Source organism: Rhipicephalus sanguineus, chromosome 5 (genome assembly GCF_013339695.2).
Source record: "Rhipicephalus sanguineus isolate Rsan-2018 chromosome 5, BIME_Rsan_1.4, whole genome shotgun sequence".
Taxonomy (NCBI): domain Eukaryota; kingdom Metazoa; phylum Arthropoda; class Arachnida; order Ixodida; family Ixodidae; genus Rhipicephalus; species Rhipicephalus sanguineus.
Window position 1 is genome coordinate 82,415,790 of NC_051180.1, and position 14,439 is coordinate 82,430,228.

The 14,439-nt window shown below is 50.2% G+C and overlaps 1 protein-coding gene across 8 annotated transcripts in view; it reads right to left on the minus strand.

Moving 5' to 3' along the window:
• The window catches only part of LOC119393888 (ubiquitin carboxyl-terminal hydrolase 2), a 288,961-nt gene that overhangs the window by 178,184 nt on the left and 96,338 nt on the right, over positions 1–14,439 (minus strand). For all 8 annotated transcript variants that reach the window (XR_007416386.1, XM_049416409.1, XM_049416408.1 and 5 more), the window contains exons 2-3: positions 4,386–4,693; positions 3,231–3,683 (exon numbers count right to left, since the gene is read on the minus strand). Coding sequence is in view for 7 of the 8 variants with exons in the window: in XM_049416409.1 (XP_049272366.1) it covers positions 3,231–3,683; positions 4,386–4,619 (687 nt within the window). In the remaining variant the exon portion in view is untranslated. The remainder of the gene's footprint in view (positions 1–3,230; positions 3,684–4,385; positions 4,694–14,439) is intronic.

The following is a 14,439-nucleotide window of genomic DNA, read 5'->3' on the forward strand; positions in this document are numbered from 1 at the left end:
GAAGTAAACCGTTTGAATTTATTAATATTCCGGAGAGTCAAATGCTCTCGTCTATATAAAAAACTGCAACTCCCGCAAACAACTAGCACCGAAGGTTTTACAGGGCGGTGACCGAAAGGGCACGCTATAACGCAAAGCGATAGCACAGGGCAAAAGACACAAATATACGAACACAGCGCCCTCACTGTCCCCGCGTTTATACTGGCGCTTACAGATAAGCATCTAGAAGGATCCACTGGCGGACATAGTTGGTGCACGGTCTTATATACGCTAAGTATGTGCAGCGCAAAGAAACGACTCCCTAAAAAAGACAGCAAACAGCGCCAGTCTATAGTCGTTTGTGAGTCTTCCGTTTACTCGTTTCTTTGCACTGCACATACTTAGTAGATTAATACGTCATACTTCGAAAGCCAACACTACCTGAAGCAACGTAACATGCCTGAAAGGAGGATAGCGGGCGGGGCAATTGCCTGCAAATCTCGCAAGGCTGGATCCTCCCGCAACCTACATCCTACTCCCCCCCCCCCCCTTTCAGCTGTTTATTATTTTTTTTCCCCCAGTGACCTTCAATGATTTTTTCGCGATGGTAAAGATGCCACGTGAGCGCTCTCGCATCAGGGCGGCGGAACCGCGCCTCGCGCCAGGGCAGAGCAGCATGAGTGTATAACGCAGGCACATTGGCCGTGCGAGAAAGGTGGCTCAGGCATCCCCTTTTCGGGCCAGACGTCTCGAATGTCGGTTGCGCAGCCAGGGCCAGCCTAGCGGGAGAAGGGAGAGGGGAAAAGGCCAGAGACGCCGCGCGCCAACCCCTTTGGCAGGAGTCGTTTCCAGGGCAGCGGCCTCCCTCCTCTTGACGCGCTTCCTGAGGCGCCGAGGCTTCTTCGGATGTACTTCACTCGCTCCCCTTTTCTTTGCAACTCTCTCCTCGCCTCTAAATATACTCGCGCTGCACGCCGTTTAAGCGACCGAGCTCCAACACCAACGTGAATGTGTATATACCACTGCTGTCGCAATCGGAGGAATGCCGGCTAGATGAGTGGGATGAAGCAAGCTGAACGCTCCGAGCATCCTCCGTGCCTCGGCGAGTCTAAAGAGCATCGCCACGACATCCGGCAAAGCGGTATTGCTTCACAGCAGTTACAAGGAGAACAGCCACCCTCATATGCATGGAGCGGACTTGCCCACAGTACGCTGACGCTTCACACGCAGTTGACGCGTGGGAGTCCCTCCTGCGTACCCCCGACACGGCACAACAACGCCGGATAATCTCGCGCGCATTGGATGCCACCGCACCACAAGGGATCTCCGCCTACCTCCTCTAAGCGGCGTAAACGACCTCCGTATCGATTCCCCATTTCTGGGCGCAATGAAGTTTTAATCAATCAAGCAAAGGAGAACTAATGAAATACAGAAAGAGAGAACACGGTTGATTGAGAATGTACAACAGGAAGAAAGTTCGACTACGTCATCACGTGAAGCCCACCGGGAATTCGGATTATTTCAATCTGCTCGTCTCAGATATGACGTCAATGAACGGCTGGAGTGTCATTTCTAACCTTCACTAAAACAGAGATGCGCGTAGTACATCCATGTCCCAATAAGATACCTGCTGTGGAAATGCTTCAGTGGATTGGGCGAGCGCTGACGTAACCTCACAGGCAGTGCCGTACTACCACAGCAGCAGCTGAGGGCTCATTATAATCTGACGTATCTTCTGGCGCAACGACGCGGATAAGTGCCATGCAAGGCACGCAAGAATCGCTCACCTAGACCAGGTGCGCTGGAACGTGGAATGTTGTGTATAGAGTGTACAGACAAAAGGAAAAGTCACATTGGGGACCGCGCTATAAGTACCCCCTATAAATAGGAGAAGGATTCCAGCATGAGAGATAGCGCGGAATAAACGAAAGAGCCGATTCAGTTGACCGTAGCGATGTACCTTCGAAGACGGGCGTTTTCGGCGATTGTGCAAGCTGGACAGTGCGAACTACTATCGACACCAAGGTGCAGGGGCGTAGCCAGAAATTTTTTTCATGGGGGGGTTCAACCATACTTTATGTATGTTCGTGCGTGCGTTTGTATGTGCGCGTGTATATATACGCAAGCAAAACAGAAAAATTTCGGGGGGGGGGGGTTGAACCCCCCCCCCCCCTGGCTACGCCCCTGCCAAGGTGTCCGATCCACAACTAACACCCAATGCAGCAGCCACATTGTCCCTTGGTCGCCGGTACACGTCTCTGACGCCCACGCAGAACAAAAAAAGAAAGAAAAAGCGCAGCGCATACAAACTAGTTCCCTGAATGATAGCAATTAACGGAAGCAGGAGACACGCAAATATGATGAGTCGTCCATCACAATCGACGCCGGAAAGGTGGTTTCTCCAACTGCTGAAATTTTTTATAGGTGCCTTTGCGTAGAAATATGTAGACGTATAGTACTCACGGATTGAAACGCGACATTGTGTGTTTTTTTTTTTTAAATAACGACTGCTATGAGCAACGGCTCGTGATAAACGCGTGATATCGCTGCAAATCTGGCAGCTGAAGGTAATGCTGGCTCTGATGTAAGTGTTCCGAGACAAAATTACGCCGATACGACACGCCAGAAACGAAACTGCGAGCATTACATCGCCCTAAACTTTCGCATTCGTTACGCAGCGGGCATTGCTGATTGAAGAATATAAATTCCTCGGATTTAAGTGCGCGACCATTGACGATTTCCTCTTTCCGAGAGGGTGTGCTTCTCGACGCGACCAGGCCCATCGAGCTCTGCTGACTTTTATGAACCAAATGGATCTTGTCCCCCCGTTTATAGACGTCTTTCTTTCGTGGTTTTACTTGCTTTTTTCCAAGTGTCTGTCATTTTTTGTTTATTTTCCTACTTTCTTTCTTCCTTCCCTCCTCCCATATTCATTTCCTCTATCTCTTACCTTCTCCCAATAGAGTTCGCAGGCGTTGTTCCCCTCTAAGTGGCAGTTGTCAGCCTGCTCTCTCCCTCTTTCATCTGTGTCCTTGTGTACGCGTATAATAATAATAATAATAATAATAATAATAATATAATAATAATAATAATAATAATAATAATAATTTCAATCCGTGAACACTGTACTTCGAATGTGCCTAGGAAGTCAAACCGCACACGTCTTTATAATGGCGAACACGAAGCCACGGGGGGAGCCAACCCTTGTTTACTCGGGGCTAAAGCGAGATGAGAGACGTGCATGCACTCACCTCCGAGGTGAGGGACAGCCTGCGGGCGCGTCTCAGCCCGGGCGAGCAGTCAGACGACGAGGAACCTCCCGAGTCCACGGAGCTGGTGGACGAGCCGAGGTTCCGCCAGTGTCGCGACGAGGCCGGCGAGATGGAGGCCCCGGAGTCCCTGCCGGGACTGTCCGGCGGCGGCGGCAGCGAGTGGCTTCCGCTGCCATTGTACACATTGTGGTTCCAATCCAGGCGGCGCGTCGGGGTCGAGGCGCGGTTGCAGTTCTCGTCCAGCAGTCGCCGCGCGGGCGAGCTGGCGCGCGACGAGGGCGAGTCGGTGCCCAGGTCCCGGTAGCGGGTGAGCACGGGAGAGCCGGCGTCCGAGATGGCGTCCCCCGAGCGCTGACGCGTCAGGCTGCGACGGCTGCCCGAGGACACGTCGAGCACCACGCGCGAGGACAGGCGCGGCAGGTCGGACACCACCTGTAGAGAGACGTGAGAGCGCGCAGGACGCACGCGTTAATTGACAGATACTATATAGTACGCACTTAAAAATTTTGTATCGGCTAGATCATCACATCTATGAACATAGGCGGGTGCAGGGGTTCTTCGTTAGGAGGGGGGGGGGGGGAGTGAATGAAGCTTCACCGCAGCCCCCCCCCCCTTCCCTCTTTCCAACTCCCTCAAATTGAGGCCCTTATTATAAGAACGCAGTGCAAAGATAGGTACTACTGAAGGGGGGGGGACGCCTCCCCCCTGCCCTTTTCCCATGCGCACGCCTATGTCTATGAATAATATAGGGCTATTTGCGGCCACCCAGAGGAAGCGCTTCTTCCCCGCCCGTCACCATATAGGCACGTCTTCCTCGAAGCAGTCCTGCACTTAATCTGAGAAACAGCTCCAGAAGCAGCATATATATTTTATAGCAGCAATATATTTTACTACAAAAGATAAATACCCCATAAACGGGAGGCACACTGACGATGCGATCGTTTGTAGTCATAAAGCCGTTCGAAACCGATATATACTATAATCCGTGAACTGCCCATCGTTTCCCGTGCTCATACGCCTACATGCAGCTCCGCAGAGACACTAGCGCTAGAGTGATGCCTCAAGTCGTAATTCCTGCAAGAAACTCAAAGTAGACGCGGAGGAGAATGCACACTCCTGCCAGTAGATGCATACCTTGGATCGGTGCTCGAACGAGGGCCTGGGCGGCAACCGCGAGATGTAGCTGCTGCCCGATGAGCTAGACGAGCTGGAGCTCTCGCGCAGGGTCGCCGAGCGCCGGTCGAGGCTCGTCGATCGCAGCGACGAGGTGGACGAGTAGAGGTGCGACGAGCGCGACGACGAGTACAGGTGAGACGACGGCACGGGCATCCTGGACACCACTTGCACGTCGGCCAGCTCGCGAGGCATGCCCCCACGGCCGCCAACGAGGACACTGCTGAGGCCGCTACGGGCGGCTAACCCCCACGGGATGCTCCTCCCCTCTGCGACAGCAAAGCCGTGACATATAGGCACTCCACCAATGTCCACGATACATACAATTGAATCATTTTAACGATAATCGCCGTGCGAAGTGGCACTGGATTTTTATCAGCAGGCTAAACATATACCCCGAAATAACGCCCTGTATATATATATGCACTACTCTGTGGGACGCATTTGGTGCCCTTTTACGCAGGTTTGTTACATCAATGCGATACGAAAATGAAAGAAAGAGAGAAAGATAACTTTTATTTTCAAACCCCATGTACGGGTCCGAGCTCTAGGGTGTGGTTTCACTGGCCTCCCCCAAGATGGTCAGCGCATGGTGAAGGAGAATTGCCTAGGAGGAGGTTGTTTTGCCCAAGTTCGCAACCCAGGCCTCCATGTAAGTATGTTAGAGCAAAGCGAATAGCGTTGAGGTGCATCGGCTCTGGGGCAGCGCCAATATATGTATAGAGTCGAAAATGAGGTGGACTCGTACAGTGAGATGGTTGCTGACTAACGTGCTAAATGAAACTGTTTGGTCCTGCACGGTTGCTTAGTTGCAAATTATATCATTATAGTGCTTCTCAAAATGCCCATAATCAGAACAGTGCGTTGCACGGGCGCGAACAAATTTAAGAGGGCCGCCCTGTGCTGCGGACTTGGCGACAGACTCTCTTCAGGTGGGCAAGTGGGTTAACTGAGCGGCAGCAGGCAAGCCATCGCCGCTCAGTGTTAATACTGCAGAAATAGCACAGATACACAGTGCGTGCTGTGAAGTATTGATTGGCATGTCGAGGACCGGCGTATTCAGTTACGAATCAGTGGCGCGACCAAGTGCTGGAAGTGTTTATGAAGGAAGGAACACAGGCCGCAGCTTGATTGCAAGTCATGTCGCATGACCAAATCATGCCTATATGCTTCCTGCCCCTTTTATGCAATGTTCCTTTTTTTTTTCTTCAACACTCGATGTAAATGTTCATGCCCTTCAGCAGTATACACGTGTGCAGTGTATACGCGTGTAGTGTGTAGTTCCCGGCGCCTTTACGAGTTCCAGTGAACACAAATATACGGAGTCGCGCAGCTGTGGCATCGGAAACTTGCTTCACTTTATTCGCAAGCCTGTACGGCACATCTCAAGTGCAATCCATGGCCACAAGGCTCGTCCAAGTTTGTAAAAGCAAGAAAGTGGTTAGCATGCCATTTTCGAGTTACCTGACCACGGCTTTACGTATACGTTGACGAGAACACGCGGAGGACAGGGATATACAGAGGTATATATATACGCCATATACTGTCGCGTAGCAGTGCTACCTCGGAGCACGCGCGACATCGCAAGGGCTTCCTTCCTTTCGCGTTATCTCTCGTGGGCAGGAAACCGTCGAGTCCTCCGCGCGGCGCAGCGGAGACATTCCTTTCGCCACGTGACGTCGTCGGGCACCTCGTAATCGCGGAAGCATATGTACAAACGCACGTCTCTCCGCGATGCAGTCGGACGCCTATACACTCCGCGTCGCGTGAGTGTCGGCTGCGCAACCTGAAGAGATAAAAAAGTGCGAGGTACACAGGCGGCGGAAGACATACGGGCATCCGTACACGGCTCTACTGAAAAGCCATCGAGCTAGGAGAGTCCGCGGCGCGACGACTCTTTATCTTACATAGTCGCATACCACACACGCTTGTCGACAATGGGCACTGCCATGCAGCAGCTGCGTGTCTGCACCCGGATATCTATTCTCACCTATATACGCGCGCAAAGAGAGAGAATAAAAGAGGAAGAGCGAACGAAGATAAACAGACTGCCCTTGCACGTGATGCACGGCTTGCGACAACGATAGCATGTTGAAGTGGGCTGGTTGGTGCATTACTGAACTCGAAGAAATGATGTATTAACTCAGAAGAGTGTAGGATTGGGCATGTTGATTACGAATACTTAGCAGCGCAAAATACACGAGACAGAAGAGAGGCTTACTTCCAAATGTTAATTTCTTTTAAAAAGCTTCACAAGCGTATATATATAGTTAAAACACTCGCACAAAAGTAATGCGCGACATACGAGCAATCGCAGCGATTGCTCTCACCGATAAAGAGAAGATACACCTAGGGTTATTCACGTCTTGAACTGCGGTTGTTTGTGTGTTGCGCATGACTGTTGTGCGATTGTGTAACTGTAGACGCTGGTGAAGCGTTTCAAAATAAATGACCGGTTGGAAGTTAGCGCTCTGTCACCTCTCTTCTGTCCCCTCGTGTTTTGCACTGGTAAGAAGATCTTTAACGTGCACCTAAATTTCAGTACATGAGCCTCTTAGCATTTCGCCTCCATCGAATATAAATGCAGCCGCCGCGGCCGGGATTCGATCCCGCGACCTTTGGGTCAGCAGTCGAGCACCATAACCACTATAGACCACCGTGGCGGGTAGCTTGTTGAAGTGGGCTGCTGTGCGTTACTGAACTCGAAGAAACGGTGTGTTAACGAAAGACCGCGTGAGCATGCGTACTCGCTCGAAAGTTCAGTGAGCAGTCACCTCGCTGAACACTGCAAGAATTGTGACTGCAGACTTTTTTTGCTGAGTGCGAAACGTTAGGCAAATACGTGGAGAACAACGCCAATGCGATATATTTGGATTCTTGCGCATACAAAATAAAAAAAAAGAAAGAAAGAAGAAGACAAATGGAGGTAATTGTGTCAGCGTGCCAGAGTTATCGGGGAATGCCTTAACAGCAAGTCGACGTGCACGGCTGGGAAAACGTCTAAAATAAAAGAAAAAAAGATGCAAGGTGCACTAGGCGATAACAGTGCCGAAAAAACAAGTTCGAGATAGGGGAAAAAGTCAAATTTCGGCATACGGGCCGCACGAAATGCATTGGTAGCGGAACTAAACGGAAACACCCGCCTATATCCACGGAAAGAAATCAGACGCTATTGGGTGCAGATATAACGCGTTAGCGGCGGCTATTTGCGGAAACGCCGAGTCTGCGGTAACAGGGCGCTCCGCTTGCGCAAACTCGCCTAACAAAAAAAAAAAAAAATGAAACGCGAAGAAATTTGCACGAGGAAAGAAGTGACACGAAAGGAACGCGTTGCTAAGGAATCGGCCGGTGCGGGCATAATACATGTACGGCGGGGAAGGGAGGGGAGGGGGACGTGACTACTTAAGCTGTACCACAAGCGCGCAAATCGACACGACCGTTTCCGCCTCTGTAGTGCGTATAGAAAGAACACCGTCGGCAACGCGCGCGCAGATATCCGAGCGAGCGAGCGACCAAAACGGGAAACGTGCGGCGGGATCCAAATAGCGGTGACGCAACCAACGCGAGGCTGCACGCGACGCCGTGAAGCACCAGGAAGAAGGCCCAGCCCGTTCGCAGAACCCGTCTACCGCGGTATTCGCTTCTTTCAACGCGGTTTCTATCGTTCTCGTACATGTGATCAACTCGCAAGCCCGCACCTTCGACGGCGTGTGTGCATGCAGTCGGGCGCCTTAATAACGAAGTGTTCGAAAGATGTACCTTCAAAATACTTCGTTGCACTGCGTGCCTCTTTCAACGCGTTTCTTGTCGTTCCTATATGACCAGTATATAAAGAGCTCGCAATTTTGACACCGTTTATAAATGGCACGATTGTTGCAAAACGCATTTGCAGCAAAACGATCGCGGGCCATCAAAATGCTTTGTTATACGGGTCACTTCGCCGTAAAAGGTCCCACACTACAGCGCTCGCAATGCAGCCGGGACGGAAGAAAGCCTTCCTTATAGAGGTATTTCGCTGTGTCCGGAAAGTAAGGAAAACCTTAGTTAAAGAGCGCGTTTCGTTGCAGATGCGTTCTCCGGCGCTGTGTATTCATGCGCGCAGAATACGCTCGAATCATCGAAGCCATATCGCGACGTTGCCACAACTAAAGTTTCGTTATGCTAATGCTGACCCGCGCTAAATTACTGTCCATATAAAACCAAAGCTCAAGACCACCGTATAGTCAGCAGTAAAAGCACCGTAATTGAAGGGCTGTGTGTTGCACGTATCTGTTCAAAGCACTCGATTTACCATGCGCACGCGCCAACTTCATGGCGTAGAAGGCAGGAGGTCCACGTGCGTTAACTATCAGCGCGCACCTTACAGCCTCGTTAACTATAATGATACGGGCGCGCGTCTTTGGAAGCTCGACTATTCCGTGCGCTATCTGGAAACAAAACGAAAAGCCAAGAGGAAGACAGACAGCCGGCGTTGGTTTCGTAACACCTCATACATGTATTTGCCCGTAGGGCTGAAGAATTTAGCTTTTTTTTTTCCCCTTTCAATGCATGATTGATCGCGCAGGAAAGAAGACTGGATAGTGAAGCTGGCAATAACACGCCTCGAAGCGGCGATGGCTGAGGCGACCGATAATTGCTCGCTATTTCCTCTTCGTGTCAGCGGAAACGAGAAAAGAAAACAATGAAACGAACGAAGAGAATAGGAAGAACGATGTACTCGGCGATTACGGCGAATCGGCCCGAGTAACCGACGCAGCTATTTTCGGAAACATTGTCGGCACGCAAAAGAGCGGGCGTGCCTTAAGGTGTACGTATACAGAAACCATGCGAACGAAAGGCATTGTGATAAATCCGCGTTCCACACGACCTGCAAATCGCAGAGATCAGCACTCGCTCGTTTCGTGTTACGAGAGGTCTCGGCGAATTAATACGTCACCCGATTAAATACGAAAACAAGGGGGTGTCTGTTGTTTAAATAACCGCACACAGCCGCAAGGTATAGGTTACGATACATTAGAGAGCCGTCCCTTCGAATACACAGTCGAAAAATTCGCGTTCTCCCTTTAACCATAAGTGCGAACCCGCGCGTTGCAAACATATGCACGACGAACAAAGGTAAAAACGACGGCTTACAGTTCTCAATACTTCTAATAAAAGTTTTTCTCTCGCAAATCTCGTTTTTGCACTTTTTCTTTTCTTTTACAACAATCGTGAACCAACTGCCACAGATTTCGGCTCTTCATTTCGAACTAAGGAACCTTTCCTCTGGCAATTCTCACCGCTTTGTTGACATAAATAAATTCGGATTGGTTCGCGGCGGGACTTCGACTGCCGGTCTCATCGTGGGCGGAGCCGCCAACTTGATCTTAGGAGGCCTCTCTAGATCTGAGTTCCTCAGGACTGATATAAAGTTCTCGTCACGTCATGTCATGATTCCGAACCGTAAGGTAGGAGTTCGAATACCTACGCAGTAGAGATGGCGATGACGATGGGCAAGTTTTTCTTCGCGAAACCGAGGCCCCAACGACGACGACCCTCCGTAGCGACCTCGTTCTTTTAGGCGTGCAGGCGTGAACGGACGGTGACACCGGTATTGCAAACGACGCACACAAGAGCGTGTTTGTGCGCGCGTCATACAGTGTCTATCCCCTGCTTGAAGATGCAAAACCAAACTGACCCCAAACTGACCAAGCGTTCGCCTTCACAACGCACGACGCAAAGGAGAAGCCAGACGCGCAGCAAAAACAGAATTCCCAGCTTTTTAACTGGCCTCGCAGTTAGACAAAAGGCCGCGCATAGCGTTTAGGACGACTGCGGCAAAACCGGCGAGTCGACCGCACATACAACGGTTACTAGAAAGCAAAGAAGGCGCTGCGGAAGATGGTTAGCACAAAACCCTGAATGCCGGTGTACTACGCCCCGTGGGGAAGAGGATAACTGTCGCCGAAAGTGGGCCGAATGAGCGGCGGTAGCGGCCGCTGGTACTGCACACTTTTCAGTACCCGTCGCTGGCGCTTCCGGTTCCTTCCGAACAGCACCACACACCGACGACTCTTTTTTCTTCTTTTTCCTCACTAACGGGCGACAAAAGGAAGGTCCCCTCCCGCACGGCCGTTAAAACAAAAGGTACACAACGCCGCGCTGCCACCGCCACCCCGGTGCCTCCGACATGGAAAAGAGCTGCACCGGTCCTGCTCTCTTTTGACGCTAGAGCGTCGTCGTTCCGCAGAAAAATATGAAAGCTTAAGGAAAAAAATAAACAGGTAAAGAGCGAAATTCCCGCGCACACACTACGGTGGGAAACGCGTACGCCATCTTTGTCACCACAATACGCAGCGACAAATGCTGAAACAACGAAAATGAAGAAGAAAACGTACAAACAAATACAGACAAAAATTTAAAAAAAACTGCCAAAAAGAATCGAGAAATGGAGGAAACGCCAAATCCCAGCGGAAGGGGGTCGTGGGTGAATGTATGTATGCACCCGCGTGCGAGTGTCCCGGAAAAAAAGAAGCATGACTGTACATAGACAAATGGGCAACGGAACAGCCAACCCGCCATACTGTTATGCGCATGCGCACGTAGTGTGCACGTATAGTGTTGACATCTATAACGGGCCCTTTTCATTCGCTTCCTTCCCGCGTGTGCCACCGACCGACAAGAGGTATGCGGGTGATTTTTTTTTTTTTTTGTAGTCGCGACAAGCGGGAGGATCACGTGACAACCATGACGTCATGCAATCCTAATTCAGGTGACAGGAAAGAAGGGCTGTCGCTGGGGTAGCCGGCTCATACAAAGAAAAGAAAAAGGTGAGACTTTCTTGAAAAGAAAAGGAATTTAGTCCCACAACTCTTTTAAGAGAGTATAATGACCTCCAAAGAGAGTTCACGAGTCTCCTTAAAGAGAGTCATATACGTCTCAAGTCAGACCTCGCAGAAAAGAGTCAAATGACTCTTTTTTTTCCCCTTAGAGTGCACTCGGTTAATTCACAGTGCTTTACGTTTCCCAAATGCGAACAGAATTCGACCCTGGATTATATACTGCACAAAACAATAGCAGTCCAACGACAGTCTTCGGTCGCAGTAGCAGGATAGGGTGGATGATCAAGCGGGACGGATGAACAGTGCTGGAATTCCAAGCAGTACGGAAGATACGTGAGGAGGTTGTGGGTTATACACCCCGTCCACCACAAATAATTTATACAAACGCATTTGTGATACACGAAGATCCGTCTATGGCGGGTTCGCAACTCAGAGCGGCCAATCCCGCCAGGCGCGAGCCAGCTGTCTCAAAACAGCAAAAGGACACATCCGGAGTCAATCCCGTACCGTCAGAGAAGTGCGATGTGTGGTCAAGCAAAACAAAATAAAATGTAAGGGCGTAAAAACGTCCGCCGCCTGACATGCGTCCTGTCCGCATCGTGTACGTATACACGTGGCTTTCAACTGTGGGTCGCAGGATAAGAGAGAAACGGCACTGCCTCGCGAGAAGAGGTGTCGAAGATAACCACACGGTTGGAGGAGAGCACAACCCATCATTTCTCAGGCTCCCCGGCAGGGGCTATGCAGTGGCATTATCAGAAAAAGTACACCGCTTCGCCCGAAGAGCGACGCGTATGGCGTCATACATGGACTTCTTGAACAGTGCTTGGACATTATATACATATCAATCCGCTGGTGGATTGTAGTTGTGCGAAGCAGCATGAAAGCCAACTCTAGCTGGGTATACGAGGAAAATCACCCCGGCTAAAAGGGAGCCAGATGACATGGCTGTGACTATACATACAATTATTACGCGATACGGGCTTCTGTTTCGATCAGTCTTAATGACTCAGAAACGTTTCCTTATTTCATTTTACTTTTTTTTTTTCACTCCGAGCAAGACGTTATACGACAGCAGTGGTAAAATATATATATATATATATATATATATATATATATATGATGTGGAAAAACCACAGTATAGAGCGGCTATATTGTTCCTTGCGAGTCAACCAGCCCAAGTGGAGAGATCTTCCTTGATCTTGATTACTTCTCTAGCTCTCCCTGTGGTCACCGCATGACTGTATCGCCACACGTCCTGATGTAAAACCAATCTGCATGGAATGGCGCATTAGTGGCTTGTGAGTCCCTGCCAAGGTCGCTTGCTAGCGACCTTGGCAGTGGGCCCGCTAGAGTTGGCTTTCATGCTTTTTCGCACAACCACAATCCACCAGCGGATTTATATAAAGTCCAAGCACCATCCAAGATGTCCATGTGTGACGCCATCGCTGTCAACGCGTGAAGCGGCAGAGACAGTAGCATCTCGCGGCTGACATCGAGAAACTGCACGACCTTGAATTCTCGTCTATCGGCTTTTTTAGCGCACGCGTCGTTTCGTTGCTGTGTTTTTTTATTTGTTTTTTTTTCACCGGGAGCTTTGCTTTGCCATTATGTATGATCGAGTACGTCTGAACTCAACGTACAATGGGGTATTAGCGCACCCCCTCCCCCCCTGTACCTACCGGTATTAGTGATTAGTGAGACTTTATAGCCTACATTCCTATGCGGAAGAAAGAATACAGAAAGGCGCTCATGCGCTTTCTGCGTTCAGCCGGTCTATCAGAATGGCTTTGATAGGAACATCCTGCAGGTGTGTCCATGTGTGCATTTTTTATTTTGTTTTTATTTTACCTCACTCTCCCTCTGTCCTCTTTCCCACCACTGTGCAGGGTAGCAAACCGGTCACTAACACCCCGTTAACCTCCCTGCCTCTTCCTTTTCATCTATTTCTCTCTCTCTTGTAGCCTCCATGTGTGCCTATTTCGTGATCACAGTGTATGTAACATTTTGCACCAAACACCCCATGCGTTTAGCGTGCCAAGCTAGCACGTGGTGATCTGCAGGATACAACACCTCTCTTTCTAGTACAACGCCCATTCTACGCGACAAGGAAGCACACCGTGTACTCCCTGCCTTCAGAGAAACTCGCAAGAACAAAGGTGCTCCATATTAAAGAGCCACGCCCTAAGGCACCCCTAGCTGTGTCCGCGATACCGGCGGCAACGTCATTCTACTCCCCTCGAGGTACCTCCAGAGCTGAGCGAGGAGATAGTGCGTATATATAGTGCTATTAGGAACGACCCGCGCTAAAGACCTCGCTATCAACGGGGACAACCCGACACGATAACCTTCTGCATGCTCGTTTTGCGTATGCGCTGCTGCAGGCGCTGTGTGTGTCCGGTTTACGAGTCTCCTTCCTCTCTGCGCTCGGCTGAACCCGGGCCGTAACTTTTTCCCGGTCGTTCACAGCCACGCAGTGGAAAATACCTGGAGCATCGGCCGCTGCAGAACGGAAGCCGCGCGCCAGGCACGACCAGCATTGCCGGGGTTAGTGACAACGCGATGTGTCGCCAACTTTCGCTCATCAATTAAAGTGTCTATCGTTAAAGAAAAAAAAAAGGAAAAAAAAGAGAAGTTTAGTGCCTACGAAGTTCAGGTGTATATAACGATGTGAGCACAAAAAAAAAAAAAAGAAAGCAAGCAACAGAAGGCTGAGTACTATTGGGGGCTTGCCAACACTCTAAGAAAAAAAAAAAGAGTATGTACTACCCTTTTCGGTAAGTCCTAATTTGCCATGTATAAGACTCTCTTTAAGGAGATACGCTAACTCCTTTTTGGGTCCCATGGCTCTCTGTTGGGAGTATAATGATCTCCTAATAGAGTTGACGAGTCTCTTTATTCGCCGCGAGATCGGCCTACAGGTGGCAGCACCGTCGCCGCGCTAGTGTGGATAGGCGGTTGTCGGCGCGTATACAAACTTGCACAACAGCTCTTCGTTGTGAGCGATGTCACCCGATTTCTCGCAAACAAAATGCGCTGACTGCAGCTTTGTGGTAATATGTGCGATCTTCATTCTTGAATTAACGGACGAAGCACGCCGAACGTTAAAATTACTTGTGAGCGAAGCGCATTCTGCCAACGAACGGGTTGCTCGCCTTCGGTAATAGTCGGCGTTTTTGCAGTGGGTGACGTTT